Source organism: Dunckerocampus dactyliophorus, chromosome 21, assembly GCF_027744805.1.
Source record: "Dunckerocampus dactyliophorus isolate RoL2022-P2 chromosome 21, RoL_Ddac_1.1, whole genome shotgun sequence".
NCBI lineage: Eukaryota > Metazoa > Chordata > Actinopteri > Syngnathiformes > Syngnathidae > Dunckerocampus > Dunckerocampus dactyliophorus.
This window is the reverse complement of record NC_072839.1, coordinates 15,933,828-15,948,011: the sequence shown is the minus strand read 5'-3', so window position 1 is coordinate 15,948,011 and position 14,184 is coordinate 15,933,828. Positions and strand designations below refer to the sequence as shown.

The 14,184-nt window shown below is 44.2% G+C and overlaps 1 protein-coding gene across 1 annotated transcript in view; it reads right to left on the bottom strand.

Moving 5' to 3' along the window:
• Positions 1–3,605: 3,605 nt before the first annotated feature.
• qtrt2 (queuine tRNA-ribosyltransferase accessory subunit 2) overlaps positions 3,606–14,184 on the bottom strand; it is a 13,260-nt gene continuing 2,681 nt past the window's right edge. Inside the window, exons 3-8 of the mRNA XM_054765965.1 lie at positions 13,561–13,637; positions 12,945–13,154; positions 12,445–12,644; positions 11,286–11,437; positions 7,920–8,025; positions 3,606–7,047 (exon numbers count right to left, since the gene is read on the bottom strand). Of these exons, the coding sequence (XP_054621940.1) occupies positions 6,789–7,047; positions 7,920–8,025; positions 11,286–11,437; positions 12,445–12,644; positions 12,945–13,154; positions 13,561–13,637 (1,004 nt within the window). The 3' untranslated portion in view covers positions 3,606–6,788. The remainder of the gene's footprint in view (positions 7,048–7,919; positions 8,026–11,285; positions 11,438–12,444; positions 12,645–12,944; positions 13,155–13,560; positions 13,638–14,184) is intronic.

Below are 14,184 nucleotides of genomic sequence, written 5' to 3'. Positions count from 1 at the left end.
GAGCACTGCCAGAGCCCTACAAAATGACCTCCAGCAGGCCACTGGTGTGAATGTTTCTGACCAAACAATCACAAACAGGCTCCATGAGGGTGGCCTGAGGGCCCGACGTCCTGTAGTGGGCCCTGTGCTCACTGCCCAGCACCGTAGAGCTCGATTGGCATTTGCCATAGACCACCAGAATTGGCAACTACACCACTGGTGCCCTGTGCTCTTCCCTGATGAGAGCAAGTTCAACCTGAGCACATGCGACAGACGTGAAAGGGTCTGGAGATGCTGTGGAGAACGTTATGCTGCCTGCAACATCATTCAGCATGACCGGTTTGGTGGTGGGTCAGTGATGGTCTGGGGAGGCATATCCCTGAAAGGACGCACAGACCTCTACAGGTTAGATAACGGCACCCTGACTGCTATAAGGTATCGGGATGAAGTCCTTGGACCCATTGTCAGAACCTACGCTGGTGCAGTGGGACCTGGGTTCCTCCTGGTCCACGACAAGGCCCGACCTCATGTGGCTAGTGTATGCAGGTAGTTCCTGGAGGATGAAGGATGTTTTCGAAGTGTTCCTCTAATTTTTTTTAGCAGCACATATATATCTATATATACACACACACACACATATATATATATATATACATACATATACAGACCCTTTCCAAAAAATTAGAATGTCATGGAAAAGTTGTTTAATTTCCATAATTCCATTTGTGAAAGGGTGATGGGTTTGTGTTGTTCTGAACATCCATTTCCCAGGATACGAATGTGAGAAAGGGTTTGTGTTGTTCTGAATATTCACTTCCCACTGGATGTCTGCTGACCTTGCCTACCAGGTGCTTGATACGAATGTGAGAAAGGGTTCACTTCCCACTGTATCTTGTTATGGTCTTGATACGAATATGAGAAAGGGTTTGTGTTGTTCTGAATATTCACTGATACGAATGTGAGAAAGGGTTTGTGTTGTTCTGAATATTCACTTCCCACTGTATATCTGCTGACTTTGCCTACCAGGTGCTTGATACGAATGTGAGAAAGGGTTTATGTTGTTCTGAATATTCACTTCCCACTGTATGTCTGCTGACCTTGCCTACCAGGTGCTTGTTAAAAAAATGGTAACTCTGCGTGCGAATGCCTGAGTTTCGGGGCCGGCCACCCCGTTCTCACGCTCGCACGAACAGACTGGTATAAAGAGGGGAGAGCGAAAACACCTAGATGGAGTCTGCTGCGGGTTGTGATCGAACGCCCAGCCGATTGACGCGAACTCTTCCACGGGTGTTGGCTCTCCACTCTGTTGGCGTAGGTAAGAGGCTTTTTCGCTGCAATCATATATCTTGTGTGTTGATGCTTAAATAAATACGCCCTTGTTTAGGCTAAAATACCTTGATGTGTCTGTGTCATTCTGTGTGCCGACTGAACACGATCCTCTAAAAAATATTCTAAAACACCATTCAAAAAGTAAAACTTTCATAGATTATAGATTCAGGGCCCACAATTTAAACGATTTCAAGTATTTATTTGTTTATTTTTACATAATTTGGGCTTCCAGCTCATTAAACCCACGAAAACAGGAATTCAAAAAATTAGAATACTGTGTCACACACTAATCATCTACTAACTCAAGTCACCTGCACAGGCTTCCCCAGGTGTCATTGAATTGCTTCAGTTTGGTTCAATTGTCTCAGTTGGGTTCAATATGGGGAAGACTGCAGACATGACAACTGGCCAGAAGACCATCATTGATACCCTCCATAGGATGGGTAAGCCACAAAAGTTCATAGCTAAGGAGGCTGGTTGTTCACAGAGTGCTGTGTCCAAGCATATCAATGGAAAGTCTAGAGGAAGGGCAAAATGTGACAGAAGAAGATGCACCAGCAAAAGAGATGACCGTGGGCTTCAACGGATTATCAAACAGGGAAGATTCAAGAATCTGGCAGAGATCCAGAAAGAGTGGAATGAGGCGGGAGTCACAGCTTCAAAAACCACCACATTCAGACGTATCCGGGTTCCTCGGGTCAAGCCACTTCTGAACCTGAGCCAACGTAGGAAGCGTCTCCACTGGGCCAAGGAGAAGAAGGACTGGACTGTTGGCCAGTGGTCCAAGGTCCTCTTTTCCGATGAAAGTAAAGTGTGCCTTTCATTTGGGAATCAAGGTCCAAGGGTTTGGAGGAAGACGGGTGAGGAACAGAACCCAAGCAGCCTGAGGTCCAGTGTGAAATATCCACAGTCCGTCATGATTTGGGGTGCAATGTCCGGTGCAGGTGTCAGTAAACTCTGCTTTCTTAACTCCAAGGTCACCGCAACAGTCTACCAGAATGTTTTAGAGGACTTCATGATTCCTTCTGCTGAGGATCTGTATGGAGATGCAGATTTCATCTTCCAGCAGGACCTGGCCCCTGCCCATACCGCCAGAAGCACCAAAACCTGGTTTGATGCCCATGCCAAACTCAGCGGACCTAAACCCCATTGAGAATCTATGGGGTATTCTCAAGAGGAAAATGAGGGGCACCAGACCCAACAACAAAGAAGAGCTGACAGCAAGCATCAAGGAAATCTGGGCTTCCATAACTCCCAGGCAATGCCACAGGCTGATTGCTTCAATGCCACGTGGCATCGAGGCAGTGATTAAGGCAAAGGGATTCCCAACCAAGTATTGAAGATTGACATATCGTTTTAAAAGTACCATATTTTGATTGATTTGATGTGATCCTAATTTCTCTTTTTTTCTGCAAAAACTGAGAAATGGTGATTTCTTCACAGTATTCTAATTTTTTGAATTCCTGTTTTCATGGGTTTTATAAGCTGGAAGCCCAAATTACGTAAAAATAAACAAATAAACACTTGAAATCGTTTAAATTGTGGGCCCTGAATCTATAATCTATGAAAGTTTTACTTTTTGAATGGAATTATGGAAATTAAACAACTATTCCATGACATTCTAATTTTTTGGAAAGGGTCTATATATGGATTAGCAGCAGAGGACAGCCGTTGTGATCGATGTAGCCATCCCCAATGATGGCAATATCAGGAAAAAGGAACATGACAAACTAGAGAAATACCAAGGGCTCATGGAAGAGCTGGAGAGAGCCTGGAAGGTGAACGCATCAGTGGTGCCCGTGGTCATAGGAGCACTGGGGGCCGTGTCCCCCACACTGGAGAAGTGGCTCCAGCAGATACCTGGAGAAACATCAGAAATCCCCATCCAGAAGAGCACAGTCCTATAGGAACAGCTAAGATACTGCGCAGGACCCTCAAGCTCCCAGGCCTCTGGTAGAGGACCCGAGCTTGAGATAAACAGACCACCCACCCTACCAGGGGGGATGGAGGGTGGGTGAAGGAAGAGCTTTTTTTTATTTACACACACACACACACACATACTGTATATACACACACACACACACACACACACACACACACACATCTATATATACACACTCCTGATCAAAATCCTAAGACCAGTTGAAAAATGTCTGGAATTAGCATTTTGCACATTTGTATCTTAATGAGATTTTAAGTAGAGCTACAATATGCAAAAGCAAGAAGGGGGAGTGAGACAAAAAGCACTTTGAAAAAGTAATTTATTGAAAACAAACTGAAATAGGCTCTTGATCAGCTGATCACAAGTTTAAGACCATCGCTCAAAAAATAACAAAAAACTCTCCAAACCAAAACAGAAAATGTTCTCAGTAGGACTCAGCAATGAGTAGCTCCACCGTTCTTGTTAATCACTTCAAAAATTGGTTTGGGCATGCTTGATGCGAGTGTTTCCAGGAGGCTAGGGGGAACATTGCTCCGAGTGGTGAAGATGGTTTCACCAAGGCCATCAACTGTCTGGAACTGATGGCCATTTTTAACTTCCCTTGCCATCCATCCCCAAATGTTCTCTATGGGATTTAAATGAGGGGAACATGCAGGATGGTCCAAAAGAGTGATGTTATTCTACCTGAAGAAGTCCGTGGTGAAGCGAGCATTGTGAACTGCAGCGTTGTCCTGTTGAAAAACCCAGCTGTTACCACACAGACGAGGGCCCTCAGTCATGAGGGATGCCCGCTGCAACATCTGCACGTAAACATCTGCACCACCTGAAGCTTCAGTGTTCCACTGAATGAAAAAGCACCCCAAATCATGATGGACCCCCCTCCACTGTGCCGGGTAGAAAACATCTCAGGTGGGATCTCCTTGTCATGCCAGTAACGTTGGAAGCCATCTGGACCGACAAGGTTCCATTTTTTCTCATCAGAGAATAAAACTTTTTTCCACCTTTAAATGACCCATGTTTGATGCTCCCTGGCAAAGACTAAAGGGGCACTTTTGTGGCGTTGAAGGAGACGAAGTCTTTGAATTCATTTTTTGTTTTTTAAAATCCTTTTCCCGCAGATGACGTCTGATGGTTATTGCGCTGCAGTCGGCACCAGTAAGGACCTTAACTTGGGTGGAAACCGCCCTGTGTCTTGATGGACAGCCAATCGGATCCTCCGGCTCAGCGAGGTGTGACTTTTTTTGGGTCTACCATTTGACCTTTTTGTTCCACAATGCTCAGGATCTTTCAAAAAAAGTAGATTGACAGATTTACTGCTCCCAACCTCAGCAGCAATGGCATGCTGCGAGAGGCCTTGTTTATGCAGCTCGACAATCCGACCATGTTCAAAATGAGAAAGCTTCTTAGCTTTAGCCATCAGGAGGGCATGACTGTGTGAATGCCTCACAGAAAATGAAAATTTGGAGGAGATTTTTGGCTTTTATAGCCTGTGTTTTGATCAGCTCATAAACAGCCTATTTCAATAAATTGACTTTTTCAAAATGGTTTTTGTCTCACTCCCCCTTCTTGTTTTTGCATGTTGTAGCTCTACATAAAACCTCATTAAGATCCAAATGTGCAAAATGCAAATTCTAGCAATTTTTCAACTGGTCTTAAGATTTTGATCAGGAGTGTTTATACACACACACACATATATGTATATACACATACATACATACACACACACACACACACACACACACACACACACACACACACACACACACACACACACACACACACACACACACACCCTCTGATTAATCCTGCCTAGCAAAAAGTGGCCAAGCAAACATGACATGACTGCATTGTTTAAGTGTTTGGTGCATCCCTGGATTCTTTAATATAAAAACACTATAGCCAATGCGGAGATATCACAATCTCACTTTGCCGCGCATCATTTCCTCCAACGAGGCGCACGCTAAAGCTTTGGCTTTATGAGGCGTGCTTGTTTTGTGAGAGAGCCGTGGCAGATAGCCATCTGGCTGCAGATAAAAAGTATAGCCCACATGGCAGCAAGAGACAAAACAACAACAAATAACTTCTAATTGGTTGAAACAAGCTATGAGGACCGCCTGCTGACTGTGAGTCTGACCTCTTTTCCTGGGAAGTGCAACCCACTGTCACACAGGGTGACAAGCACATCTTTTGTGTGTGAATGAGAATTGTGTGCTTTTTTTTGCTGAAGCTCTCCGTGGTTTGTAATTTGCGGCGCACACACACTCAGGTGTTACATGCACACACTGTACGAGCACGGTGGATTGGCCTCCACTCAGACGTCTCGTGAATTTCACTAGCAGCTATTCCAGGTAAGGAGGACAGTATTGCTCTATTTTTACTGCCTAATCTGCAGGGATTGACTTGACGTCCTTCTCCTCACTGAAGTCGCTCAGCCGTCTTTAAAAGTGTAAAAATAAAACATTCTGGAGGTCCGTGCCACTTCTCCACCTTGCAAATTCCATGGATTTTTAATGGTGGGAGGGGGACAAATTGAGGCGTTACAGCGAAAAAGACTGCTTGTGTGCCAAACTACATTCATTCAGTTAAATCCTCTTGCCTTCAAGGAGCCTCCCTGCATGGATGGAGGCCGCCATCTTTATCTGATCTTTATCCTTTCTCAGCTGTCAGCTCAAACCTTCACTTCACCTCCCCTCGATTAAAACGAGAATAAACCCAAAACGAAAGAGCAGCATACTTGTCAACTAAACAGCATGGCGCGTAAATGAGGCGTTGACACAAGAAATGACTGCAGCTGGAAGAAAAAAAAACAATAAATCAAGGGCACAAGGTTGTAGATTTTATCTGGAAAAAAAACTAAAACAGCCCATAGTACAGTATTCCGCAGACCTCCCCCATGGCCTACCAATGCTAACGTGGACCCACACAGATGTGGATACTCACCTTCTTATGCCTGCATTTTGTCATTAAGATTTAAGCATTATTCAGTAATAAATGGAGGAAAGTCAGGAAGATAAGGTGCTGAATCTGCACCAAAATGTCCTGGCTTTTTCCTTGGCCCCTGCCCTACTCCTTCACTAAACTCCCCTGGAAGTTGCATATGTGATTGTTGCATCATGCTGCTCGCTGGCAAACAAACGGGTATGATTTGATTATTTATAGCTCCAGTTGTGCCTGTGCTGCACACACACATATTCATCACGTGCTGAGCTGCAATCAGAGCACTTATAGTCAATAGTCGGCCATCCACCGTCCTCACATTTCTATCGCTATGCAAACTGCTGCTCACTCCATCTGCTGGGATCAATACGTAGGCTGCCCTTAGGCATCCTGACGTAACACAGCACAACAAAAAGGCAAAAGGTGTCAGGGACTGTCCTTTGCTTGGACAAACTAGAGGGCTGTGTAGTGTAAGGCGGAGCATCCGAAGACCACCACTAAGACTCCAAGAAAAAAGAAAAAAGTTTTGATTGCCTCTGCACGGCAAAGCCAATCTGCTGATCCGTGACCAAACCTCTCCTCCAGGCCCAATCTATCTCATCTATCTGATTTGTGTGCCTGAAGCTTTTGTTCTTGTTGGCGCGAGTACGCGCCTTTTCAGGAGGTCCAGTTCATTGCGGGCCAAAGCTCCTCTGAGGGCTCTGAAGAAGCCCAGATAGTGGGCCATGTTGTGGATGGTGAGCAGGACGCCCGCCAGCAGCTCATTGGTCACCAGAAGGTGGTGAAGGTACGCTCTCTGGTGGTTCTGGCAGCAGTAGCAGCCACACCCCTCGACCAGGGGCCCAAAGTCGTCTCGGTACCTGGACACAGGTTCACACGCATTACGCCATGTCCCCACGACCGTTGAGATTTTCAAAAACCCATATTTCCGCCACTCTACTCCTTTCTCTATGTGGAATTGGATTGAGTGCTTTTATATGAGGGGCCCACAGTAGTACCCGCTGCTTGTTAAGAGCAATATGTGCTTTTGAAGTCAACAAAAGTGTCTTGTAAGACCATAAAAAGTCAATATTTGTTGCTTTTGGAAAAAAATTATCTAGGGGGGTCCTGAATACTCGCTAAATATAGTGAAAAAAATCACTAAGTCGCCAACACTGATTCCTCCTGCTACGTCGTCTTATTCTTTGGCAGATCAGGTGTGTTAAGAAGCAGAGTTACGATGTCGTCTACTGTAAGGAGTTGGAAGGACGAGCTACATTCGCAGACAGACAGTCCCATTATAATGTGTTTATGAGTGGGAGTCAACAGGTGGCACCAAATCCATTTGTGGCAGTCCAAATGTATTAGTTGTGGGCCGCCACAAATAAATTAATGTAAGGCGAACACTGACATGTTAGATGTAAATTATCTTACATGGAGCCCAGGAAACATGTTATTTATTTATTGTTAATGAGCTGCTGCGTGAAATAAAAAAATCAACACCCATAAGTCACTAATTTAAGTACAAATAATGGCACATTTCTTCTGACACAAAAAGCTCAGTTTTATACATCCACACACAAACACTGAATGCCGAGTTTTTGGAAATCTCCATCCTGGCTGAAGTTTTCCAAAAGCCAAAAACTAAGTTTGCGTGTGGACGAGAGGCCAAAACGTACACAAAAATATTTGTTTTGAGAATATCCGTGTTGGTGTGGACATGGACTAAGTTAAGAAAAATAAATCATCCAACCTTTTGTCTTTAAGATCCATCTCAAAGGACGTCATCTGTGTTGGACCTTCACTTGTGTTGTGGTCTCCATTCTGCTGCTGTTCCCCTACCAGCTTCTCCTCCAGCACTGCCCAAACATACATGTCATTATCCTCATCCTAATCTCATTTATGACCGTAAATAAGATCCTACCCAAACGAACAGGGGGTGGTGAAAGTAAAATAATTGAAAAATACAGTTTGACCCCTATTAAACACCTCTAGTCTCCCCTGGTGAGAGGATATAATTGCTCGCTGGGAAGGAAGCTCAAAGGAAAACGACGACTCTGTCGCACAGCTGGCTGGCTTTGCTTCTTTTAATGGAGAGGAGAGACAAAAAGCCATATGCATTCATTTTATACTCTGAGAAGGTATTAGGAGAGTTGTTGCTGTTGCTCACAGTTGGATGCAAATGCCTCAAGATACAACGAGATGATGCAATGAATGCATCGCAATTACAGCAGTAAAGAAAGTCAAATGATCGCATCCATGTTGCCATGGCCTACATGTGTGATGCACTCATGCAGGGGTGTACAAACTTTTTCCCACAGTTGGCCGCGTACTGAAAAGAAGGAAAAGCATGCGGGTCCACTTGGATATTCTTCACCTTTGACCTGTTTATTAAGCACGCTAAGACCAATCAAATATTGTCTAGCGGCATACGATTGATTGATTTTTCAAATTTTAACATGATAATCAGTGTTTCCCCCAGGTAGGTCTGTCATGATAACAAATTTTTGTTGAAATTATTGCCGATAAACGATATTGTCAACATTTGAGGCCATTTCTTCATTAATGCAACAATAATGTATGGCATAATAATGCGAGCACACTGTATCAAAAGCAATAAACTTTCATTTCTACACAGTATTTAACATTCTAACTGTAATGTCGAGCTTTTTAATAATATGCATCATAATAAATGAAAAAAAAAGACAAAAAAACCCTTATGAAAATAAAATGGACTTTCAGTGTCAAAGCAAAACTTGTACTTAAATAACAATCACAATATTTCTGATTTTGAATCAGTGTCACTTTTGTTATTGTTTGAATATTGACAAAACAATGGAGAAATAACCCGGAAACACTCTGACATTGACACTGTGTGTCAATGCAAATGTCAGCTCATTTGCATATACACTTCCTTGATTAACTTTTAGCAACGTGTGTGGAATACGCTGTTTACGTTTAATGGGTTGTCGCGTTTTGTCGAAGTTTGGCCAAAGTGCATGTTTTGGATGCAACAAAAGGTGCACAATGAGGTGTTATACTTCGAGAATCACTGAAACCTAAGTTCCACCGTTTTGTATTATTTAATTGTCTTTGTCACAAGCTTTTGAAAACTGACATTAGATGGTGTTTTCTACATAACAGGTATGAAGAAAGTATTCCATCATGTTGCACATGACACGCACAGCTAACAAGCAGTGCAATCGCTTGCGCATAGTGCGCCTTTCCTCACTGAGCCAAAGAGACTGAATGACTGACAGGTGGGTTCACTCACTCCGTTCATTCTGCTATAAAACCAACAAGCCCAGGTGTTGCAACAGACGCACAGAGTGAACCCTCTTGTCATCCAGCCTGTTTGGTAGCGAGAGAGGAGGAAAACAAATGCATGTCACATGTCAATTTATTGAGGCTGGCAAAATGATCGAGTTCGTTTTTATTTATGGTGTTGGACAGGCTGCTTGAGGCTTCTTTTATCTCTCGCTCACAGACTCTCTCATTGTTTGTTTGAAATGCATCTAATCCTGCACGGAATGCACAAGCATTAAGATGATGCACGTTATGGCTGCTGAGTGCAATGCAAGCCTGCAGCACATATGCTGATTTAATGCTATTATTGATGTAAGCATCTATTCTAAAGCAGTGATAGCAGCTTGAGACTTAAATCAAAAGTTGCAGCACGTACCAGCAAAGTTTACCAACAAATTTTTATTTTTTAGGTTCTTCAATATAAATAAACTTTATAATAACTGTGCCAACTTCTTCCTCTTAGATTGTCTTTTGTTCATTGCAATGATATTGAATCCAAGGCTGAAGGGGTGGAGACTGATGGAGAGGAAAGCAGTGTGTTCTCTGTAAAGACGATGAGTACACAATGATGAGATGATTACACAACGTGACTAAAGCCAATTTCAGTGAGGAAAAAAGTGAAAATGATGCTTGAAGACGCAAAAGAAGAGAGACTTATGCTGAAGAGCCTGTCCATGAGGATGAAGAGGTTGAGATGTCAGGGAGTGGGTTTATTAGCATACACTCAGCTGTGTCAAACACCCTGCGACCCCCGCGGGGTCTTGTAATTGGTCGAAGAGGGAATGAGAATTCCTCTCCAGGTTTGAAAGTGCGGCTTGCGCTCAACCTCCACCCAACTCCATTACGCTGCCAGAGCAGAATCGATTAGTGCTGTCTCAAACCGAGACGCCACGCTCTCAGCCAAGTTGGACGCAACTTTTTAATGAAGTGCTGGTCGGCAGCGCCTCCTCTTGTTGTCATAACGCTTCTTTAGCGTCTCGCCTGGGACAACCATCAGAGCGCACGTCAACGTTACCTCAACTGCTACTGCCCCACTGATTTCATTTCAACACTCAACGTTCTTCCAGCCAATTATTCCAAATGACTCCAGTCCATGCTCTCCAAGCACTTTGCATTGATCTTAGTTCAATCTAATTAAAGACTGAAAATGATCTATAGTGTATATCTCAATGGAATCTGTTAATATTAATGATAAGTCATCTCAAACATGCCTACAGATAGCAGCCTCATTACCTGGCATATTTCATTTTTAGCAGTTCTGTGAATGTGACAAAAAAAACTCAATTAACGTGACTGGCATAGCTCACACATGAATAGAAGCAATCACATGACATTCGGGTGTGGAATTCAAATCAAGGGAATTAAATGTAACAGTGTAATACTGGCACTAAAATTGCACAGATTTAGTCTGCGTGTGGGAGTCTGGCTTTATGCATCTTAAATGGCAACAACAACACAGCGTCTGAATGTTAAAATAGTTTGTTTAGCTCTCACATGAAATTTAAATATTGCAATATTAAAGTCAGAATATGAGAATATGATACCTGCCCCACCCTCTGCTTGGGACCCCAAACCTAAAATTTGTTATCATTGGAAAGGTAGATTATAACTGTATAACTAGTCAGTAGGTATAAAAACCCTATAAAAAAATATTTTATAATACCACCACAAACAGATGGGAAACACTGAAGTGACATGGTACTACAGTATAACGACCTTGTAATGTACTGACCCCTTGTGGTTTGGAGTGCATTAGCTAAGCACAAAGAAATAATTCCAATATGACCAACCACATCTGCAGTGGGCGCTCTACCTGCGCTCTCCGGGTCTGTAGTGGTCTCAAAGCCAAAGCACAGAGCGCAGCCTCGCTCGGTCACCTGGAAGGGGAAAAAGCCCTCAAACAGGTCCACGCCGGCCTCCGCGCACACCAGCACCTCGTCAGGTCGCCCGACGCCCTGCAGCAGCCTGAGGGGGGGGGGGAGGATAACAACAGGAAAAAGAAAGGCGGGTAATAAATCAGCGAGATAAAACGTGTGACGCCATCACCAAAGACGTGCAGCATGCAGTGCATGTTAATGAGCCGGCATGGTCAGCACAAGTGTTGGCGCTGGCAGGTAAGCGCCTGCAGGCGGCAAGGTCAAGGCCAATTTAGCATTCCGCGCTGTCGCCACACTGCGTGCGAGGAGCGCAGGTAGCTCTGTGAGGCATGTTCAACTCTGAGAAGTGAAGCAGCTTGGCTGATAATTCAAAAATGCCGGCTCATCCTTCATGGGACTGGCAGGTAATGGAGGGTCATCCGTGGAGATCTTTTTCGTTCTGGTTCACTTTGTAGACACATTGACTGACTGCACGTGGACCCGGAAACACAAGGCCATGGAGAGTAGCAAGTTAGTCAATGATTGGGACGTTCCGGAGACTGTCACCTTGTATTATCAACCCTGCATCCAGAGACATACTCTAAGTGGCCACGTTTAAAATTGCATTTATTTTTCATGGTACACTAGCAAGTCACGGCTCGACAGTCACCATGGCGACGCCACATCCTATACACGTGCGGGGGAAAAAAGTAATTGATGATTACAGCAAAAACTCAAGAAATCTATCACTCTTCTAAGAAATGGTAGAGCTGAAGCCAACAGTTGAGGCTTCTGATGCTAAGAGCGTCTCTCTTCTGGCTGCCAAACAAGGTGGAGGCGTGGGGTAATGAAAGGCTGTGGAGATCACCGACAGAGCTGCCTTCACTTGTAATCAATCACGAAGGCTAATTTATGCCATGAGTCAAATGCTCGAGCACAAAAAAAACCAAAACTAAACGTATATTTGTATACTATATAAATAAGTTTCATTTTTCCATCTCTGGTTTTTGCTACTTTTAATTGCTTTTAATTAACACTTTTCAGCCAGCCTCAGAGTCTGTGCTTAAAATGACAATCAATATATACATGTATCACAGGTGAACGAGCAGGACGCACCTGGGTTTGTCCTCGGGCAGCTCCTTTATCACCGCCGTGATGAGCTGGCTCCTCAGCGCCATGTCCACGCAGCCCGTCTGGAGGCCATCCAGGCAGAAGCCGGCCACGGGTCTCTTGGCGGTCTCCCTGGCGGAATGCAGCCTCTCCTCCAGGATGTCTCCACCCTGCACCGCCCCCCACAACTCCACTCCCTGCAGCTCCTGGCGAGGATAAAACATGAAGCATCAAATGCATTAAAGATGATTTCTCTTATCTTGTTAACATTGAATCAACATCTTGACAACAAAACTCTGCAGCCACCTCATTCAACAAGTGCACATGAATGACTGGACACATTATTGAGTACACATTCTTTTTACAGAGAAAGGTGAGGAACAAATACTAATCTGATTGGACCCCATGAAGGCCATCAATCCTGTCCTGATAGTGATAAATGCTCCATTTAGAGTGGGATATAAAAGGAAGCGATCAATCAATGATGGGGAATTAATGTGAAGCACCTGCGACGCTTGCTGCACACGCAGGCACTCGTCCAAGTGAGCGAGGCTCCGGTCCACCGCCTTGCGCACCCTCTTGCGGGAGGTGTTGTCCTGCCAGGTCTCGCCATCCGCCATGCTCAGGTACCAGTCGGGCTGCACGTGCCTCTGCAGGGCCATGTACTTTGCCACCGTCAGCTCGATGCGTCCGCCGCTGCCCCATACAGACACAGTCTATATCAGGAGCAATCGGGGGTTCAGTATCTTGCCCAAGGACATTTCGACACGATCACAGGAGGACGAAGGATCGAACCCGCAACCTTCAGGTTGGAAGACGACCATTCTATCACCTGAGCCATGCCACCAAAAACATGGATGAAACCTGAATATACCATACAATCATTAAAAAAAATATATGTATATGCTAATATGCTGTGATAGGCTAAAAACCAGTCCAGGGTATACCTTGCCTTAAGCCTAATGAGGACAAGTGCTACAGAAAATGGATGGATGGATAAAAAATAAACATTTATTTTTACATTCAATGTAAAAAGTGTAGTGGAGAAGTTGCAAACAGAGGTCGTAACAGACAAATAAACCCAGGGTGATGGGAGGGACAAACAAATATAGATAATATAACCTTGTTAGTGGTGTAACCCGTGGGGCAGGGGGTTGCGGGGTCGTGCAGCGAGCAGTACAACACTGTGTCATGAAGACCTGGAGAGGACACAACACAAACACGCAACATCAGGGAAGAAAACCAAACAGCAATACCAGAAAACAAAAGGTGCCTCCTAACTGCAAATGAGGGAGCAAATTATTTGCCAATTGGGCACAGCTCTGATGCCACTTTAGCAATTGATCATTTTTACACCATCTCACACTGCAACCTTTTGATTTCTCATTTATACTCGTCGCCCGAGGACGCACTTTTACTTGAATACGTTGAATGAGGTCACCCTTCTGGGGCGTTTCTATATATAAAAATGGCAAACACAAGCTAATGAGCTTTTTAATATGAACTTGCACACACTGTGCAGCGCGTCCATGGCAGACAGCTTGAAAGCAAGTCTCCATACTGTGTCTAATCTTTCATGTGTGACTTTTATCATCGCTCTACACAGCTCGGCAGTTCGGGAGCCTGACAGTGTGTTTTCAGATGGAATTATTTGGACATGACTGATGGCAAGTGTCAGATAGACAAATCACAGTAAAGAATCAAAGTTGACATCAGCTGCATTTGAAACTTCAATTCTCCAATCTT